Below are 6,000 nucleotides of genomic sequence, written 5' to 3' on the forward strand. Positions count from 1 at the left end.
GGGCACAATGTGTTAAGCCCATTTCTGGTGTCCCCCGCCGTGATATTGCTGGAATATTGCTAAAAGCGGCGTAAAACTCAACTCAGTCAGTCAGTCAGTCGTTGACTCTTTATTGACCAGAGTACATGTCCAGTCCTCTTTTTGTCCACCAAATAAATCCCTGTCTCAAAGATTAACCATGGTCCTTAAAAGTATCAAGGAAGGAATTCCTATATGCACAGTACTTATTTGAGACAAGCGGAATTAATACCATGTGGATTCTCCAAAGCTCAAAGCATCTGCTTACAAGTTTACAATCTCAGAAACGGACCGAATTCCATTCTGTCTACCACTATGCCACATGACAAACGTAAGGAAAATCTTCATTTCTTGCATGGGGCATTTGTAAACGAACGTGGTGAACACAGACATCCTTACATATCTTCAGAGGTTTAGGACAATTTGTTAAAAATTAAAGCAAATGTCATTTGAAGCCTACCGAGAAAACAATATGTGAATTGCTGGACTTTCTCATTGTTTCTTTGTGAAATGTGGGGGTAAAACATTTTGCCAAGAAGTAGGCATCACCTTGGCTACCAATTGTGCTCCCCTCCTTGTGGATCTATTGTTTTTTTGGTTTTGTTGTTGTTGTTGTTTTTGCATATTTAGATCTATGCATAAAGATTCAGAGTGACAAAAAACAAGGCTGTATGACAAAAGGGATGATTTCAACTTTCCAATAGTCAACTTCCCTTTCATGTCGGGCAATATTCAAACATCAAACATCAAACAATAACTGTCAAGGCGAAGGTCATCTGTTCTCATCGTCTTGTATGGCCATGGGATTGAAGTACTGCCTGGCATCGGCGCCCCATGGAACCAATCAGATTACGAAATGTTGCCAGGGGACTGTTCACCCAGTCCTCCTGCAGTGCTTGTGTCAACTGTTGGAGGTTCTGTGGCTGATGCTGATGTGATCGCTGAGATGATCAAGAGCATCCTATACATTTTAGATGGTGTTAAAGTCTTTAGACCTTGATTGCCATGACAGAAAAATCAGCAATATTTCGGTTGTGAAAAGTTACATGCACATTTCGTTTTAATGATGTAACTAGTCATGTAGGCTCTCGATTTGTTAGTTACATGGATCTGTTTTCATATATTTCAGTACCTGTATAGTCTTGTCAGCACAGTATTCAGACAGTGAATTTTATATTTCTTTCAGGCGTTGACACAGTGGAGATACACATAACCATCAGCGGAAATACTGCTGCCGAGGAACGCTTGACCGAAGTAGCCAACAGACGTGGAGTGTGGGATAATTTGCGACGGTTCTTCAGCACACTATATGCTGGACTGGAGCGGATATATCGGGGGAGTGTGGTGCTGAAACTCCAGGTGACAGACTCCAACTTCCTCCATTGTATCGAGAAGGCAGCCAAGGAAGGTCGACTGAATGAATTCATCCTGAATCTCCTTCAAGAAGAGGGCGTTTTCGACACAATTAAAGGTCAAAAGGTGGAGATAACCGTTGAAGTCAGGATCCCGGAAGACCAGTATGGTAGGTTTGGTCAGCTGTACGCAGGACAGTTCAATTTAGTAATTTGTATGTTTTGTCACTACCTAATTTAATAGTTTCATTTAACGTGACACTGCTTTCACATTTGAGCTGGCAGGGAAGTACATTGCAAAGACATCTGGAAGCTAATTCATTCTGATTGAGACCAAACCTAAATACTGGTTACATCAATATGCTTTCTTTTATTCAGAGGAGATGTCTAAAGAGATGAAAAGGTTGGTATGAAATGTTCTTAAAAACTTAAAACTTGTTTGTAGAATATGCTATTTTGGCATACATATCTTAAGTGTTCGTAAACGTGATTCCCAACACACTGAGTCTATCACTAGGAAACCATTTTAATTGCAGTAAAACCTGAGCGTGTGAACCACGTGTGAATTTACATACATTAACACCGAGACAAATTAAATGTCCATTAAAGGCCAATGCCACGGGGTTTCATCTGTCAGTTAGCTTGGTTAGCATAGGAACGGCTGAAACACCCTTTTTCATAATTACTACTACTACTACTACTACTACTACTACTACTACTTCTACTACTACTACTACTATTACTACTACTACTACTCCTACTGCTACTGCTAATTCCACTGCCACTGCCACTACTACTACTACTACTACTACTACTACTACTACTGCCACTGCCACTGCCACTGCTACTACTACTACTTCTACTACTACTACTACTACTACTACTGCTACTCCTCCTCACTACTACTACTAAAATGTTGAGCTCAATGGGCGTTTTCTTTGTGACTCTTAACTGTGTAGTAATATACTCCCATATGACGTACCAATTTAACTTAACCACTGGCTACTTATGTGATCATGTCTTGTTATGAAGAGATTGGAGACTTCATATCTAAATATCTGAACATAGTTTTTACATGATCTGAAAGGTGAAATATGTTTTCTATCCTCAGAAAGAAACAGTTCGCCTGTGAACTTGTGGAGGAGCTTTTGGACAGTTCACGCAACGAAGAGATCGTACAGCACCAGTCTGTTAAAGGGCTTAAAGACGTAGCTGAAGAGGTGGAAAAAATTGGGAAACTCCTGAACGGAGCTATGGTTGGAGGGGCTGCTCTTGGCACGGCTGCATTGATTGCCGCTCCCTTCACGTTTGGAGCATCCCTCGCCTTTGGAGCTGCTACTGCGGGCCTGGGTGCTGCTTCTGTAGTAGCGCTCATTGCTGCATTCTTGTTGTCAATTAAGAAAAGTCAAGTAAGACAAGGTGCACAAGAGAGCTTGGAGGCGTACATCAGAGCAGTGGAGTTACTGGAGAGAAATATTTCTATCCTGAAGAAGCAAGATGATGTCATGAAAGAATTGGTGGAAAGCGCAGTTGTGGAACGTCTGAAAGTCAAGCCAGTACAGATATCAGATATGATGATATCTCTCGGACAATCCGCAAAGTCCGCTTCAAAGATGGTTTTCAACATCAACGGGCAGGAAATCCCAATGGATAAAATGAATTTATACGAGTTCATTTCTGAAAATGTGCAAAATAAAAGGCGTCCCCCTTCAGTGGTGAAAGACGATATCTGGGACATGGCTCGACAAATAGAAAGAATGGACGTGGATCCCTTTCGCCGACTGTTACAAGTACAGTGAAGGACATTAGTGATGCTGACCAATATACAATATTCATCAATATACAGTAAATTGTAACATATGTCCGAATGAAGCTCCAAATCCGGTTTAAAGACAATACAGAAAAGTTATTTTTCAAGAAGATCAACAAGTAAACTGCAAACTATGGGATATGAGAGTATGTTTGTGACTGTACCTTGTATAACACGGGGCCGACATAGAGCAGAGGGTTTGGGATTCGACAAAAGAGATGATACTTTTTATTACCCTGCCAGCCACTTAACACTAAGTGGATTAAACACTTGTCGGAGTGAGTATGATGTGCCTTAGTGAGGCAGCCATGTTACGCTGGGGAATTATTAACCATGATAAACCATTTTTTGTTTGGACTAGTGCATTTCCCATTTCTAACTTATTGTACTTTCTTTTGGGATGTCATTCAAATTGTGATTTACTATATAGCGAAAAAAACAACCACTTAGTGGGTGCTCCGGCGGAACAAAGTAATGTTGGGGTAGAGTTAATAGTGTAGTGAAAAGAGATGCGTTTATGATGTTATTTGAAGTAAAGGGGCAGTTCATTCCACAGCGATAGAACACACACACTGAAAGAACCCTTTCCACAAGAGGCCCATCTATAAGAGTTTTCAATAAGAATTTGCTTTCAGATTGCAGTTGTCTGAATGATTTGTAGGAGGTTAAGAGTTCCAGTTGAGGTGGGCATAATGTTTAAAGTACTCTGCATCACATAATGGAGTCTAAATGGCATGACCCCACTCTTTAAAGCTTGATGTTGCTCAGCTGACATTGTTATTGCTGGTTTTATGTCCAATATCTCTTTAAAGCTTGATGTTGCTCAGCTGACATTGTTATTGCTGGTTTTATGTCCAATATCTCTTTAAAACTTGATGTTGCTCAGCCGACATTGTTATTGCTGGTTTTATGTCCAATATCTCTTTATAACATGATGTTACTCAGCTGACATTGTTATTGCTGGTTTTATGTCCAATATCTCTTTAAAACATGATGTTGCTCAGCTGACATTGTTATTGCTGGTTTTATGTCCAATATCTCTTTAAAACTTGATGTTGCTCAGCTGACATTGTTACTTCTGGTTTTATGTCCAATATCTCTTTAAAGCATGATGTTGCTGAGCTGACATTGTTATAGCTGGTTTTATGTCCAATATCTCTTTAAAACTTGATGTTGCTCACCTGACATTGTTATTGCTGGTTTTATGTCCAATATCTGTTTAAAGCTTGATGTTGCTCAGCTGACATTGTTATTGCTGGTTTTATGTCCAATATCTCTTTAAAACTTGATGTTGCTCAGCTGACATTGTTATTGCTGGTTTTATGTCCAATATCTCTTTAAAGCTTGATGTTGCTGAGCTGACATTGTTAATGCTGGTTTTATGTCCAATATCTCTTTGAAACTTGATGTTGCTCAGCTGACATTGTTATTGCTGGTTTTATGTCCAATATCTCTTTAAAACATGATGTTGCTCAGCTGACATTGTTATTGCTGGTTTTATGTCCAATATCTCTTTAAAACTTGATGTTGCTCAGCTGACATTGTTATGTCTGGTTTTATGTCCAATATCTCTTTAAAGCTTGATGTTGCTCAGTTGACATTGTTATTGCTGGTTTTATGTCCAATATCTCTTTAAAACTTGATGTTGCTGAGCTGACATTGTTATTGCTGGTTTTATGTCCAATATCTCTTTAAAACATGATGTTGCTCAGCTGACATTGTTATTGCTGGTTTTATGTCCAATATCTCTTTAAAGCTTGATGTTGCTGAGCTGACATTGTTAATGCTGGTTTTATGTCCAATATCTCTTTAAAGCTTCATGTTGCTCAGCCGACATTGTTATTGCTGGTTTTATGTCCAATATCTCTTTATAACTTGATGTTGCTCAGCCGACATTGTTATTGCTGGTTTTATGTCCAATATCTCTTTAAAACATGATGTTGCTCAGCCGACATTGTTATTGCTGGTTTTATGTCCAATATCTCTTTAAAGCTTCATGTTGCTCAGTTGACATTGTTATTGCTGGTTTTATGTCAATATCTCTTTAAAGCTTGATGTTACTGAGCTGACATTGTTATTTCTGGTTTTATGTCCAATATCTCTTTAAAGCTTGATGTTGCTCAGCCGACATTGTTATTGCTGGTTTTATGTCCAATATCTCTTTAAAACATGATGTTGCTCAGCCGACATTGTTATGTCTGGTTTTATGTCCAATATCTCTTTAAAGCTTGATGTTGCTCAGCTGACATTGTTAATGCTGGTTTTATGTCCAATATCTCTTTAAAACATGATGTTGCTCAGTTGACATTGTTATTGCTGGTTTTATGTCCAATATCTCTTTAAAACATGATGTTGCTCAGCTGACATTGTTATTGCTGGTTTTATGTCCAATATCTCTTTAAAACATGATGTTGCTCAGCTGACATTGTTATTGCTGGTTTTATGTCCAATATCTCTTTAAAGCTTGATGTTGCTCAGTTGACATTGTTATTGCTGGTTTTATGTCCAATATCTCTTTAAAACATGATGTTGCTCAGCCGACATTGTTATTGCTGGTTTTATGTCCAATATCTCTTTAAAGCTTGATGTTGCTGAGCTGACATTGTTATTTCTGGTTTTATGTCCAATATCTCTTTAAAACATGATGTTGCTCAGTTGACATTGTTATTGCTGGTTTTATGTCCAATATCTCTTTAAAGCTTGATGTTGCTCAGCTGACATTGTTATTGCTGGTTTTATGTCCAATATCTCTTTAAAGCTTGATGTTGCTCAGTTGACATTGTTATTGCTGGTTTTATGTCCAATATCTCTTTAAAACTT

General features: G+C 38.6%; 1 protein-coding gene across 1 annotated transcript in view; it reads left to right on the top strand.

Annotated features, from left to right (window-relative positions):
• Nucleotides 1-3,362, top strand: part of LOC124264059 — a 32,087-nt gene extending 28,725 nt beyond the window's left edge. Inside the window, exons 3-5 of the mRNA XM_046698777.1 lie at nucleotides 1,205-1,540; nucleotides 1,749-1,773; nucleotides 2,482-3,362. Of these exons, the coding sequence (XP_046554733.1) occupies nucleotides 1,205-1,540; nucleotides 1,749-1,773; nucleotides 2,482-3,169 (1,049 nt within the window). The 3' untranslated portion in view covers nucleotides 3,170-3,362. The remainder of the gene's footprint in view (nucleotides 1-1,204; nucleotides 1,541-1,748; nucleotides 1,774-2,481) is intronic.
• The last annotated feature ends 2,638 nt before the right edge of the window (nucleotides 3,363-6,000 follow it).

Source organism: Haliotis rubra, unplaced genomic scaffold, assembly GCF_003918875.1.
Source record: "Haliotis rubra isolate DU_JTF1 unplaced genomic scaffold, ASM391887v1 Scf906, whole genome shotgun sequence".
NCBI classification, from domain to species: domain Eukaryota; kingdom Metazoa; phylum Mollusca; class Gastropoda; order Lepetellida; family Haliotidae; genus Haliotis; species Haliotis rubra.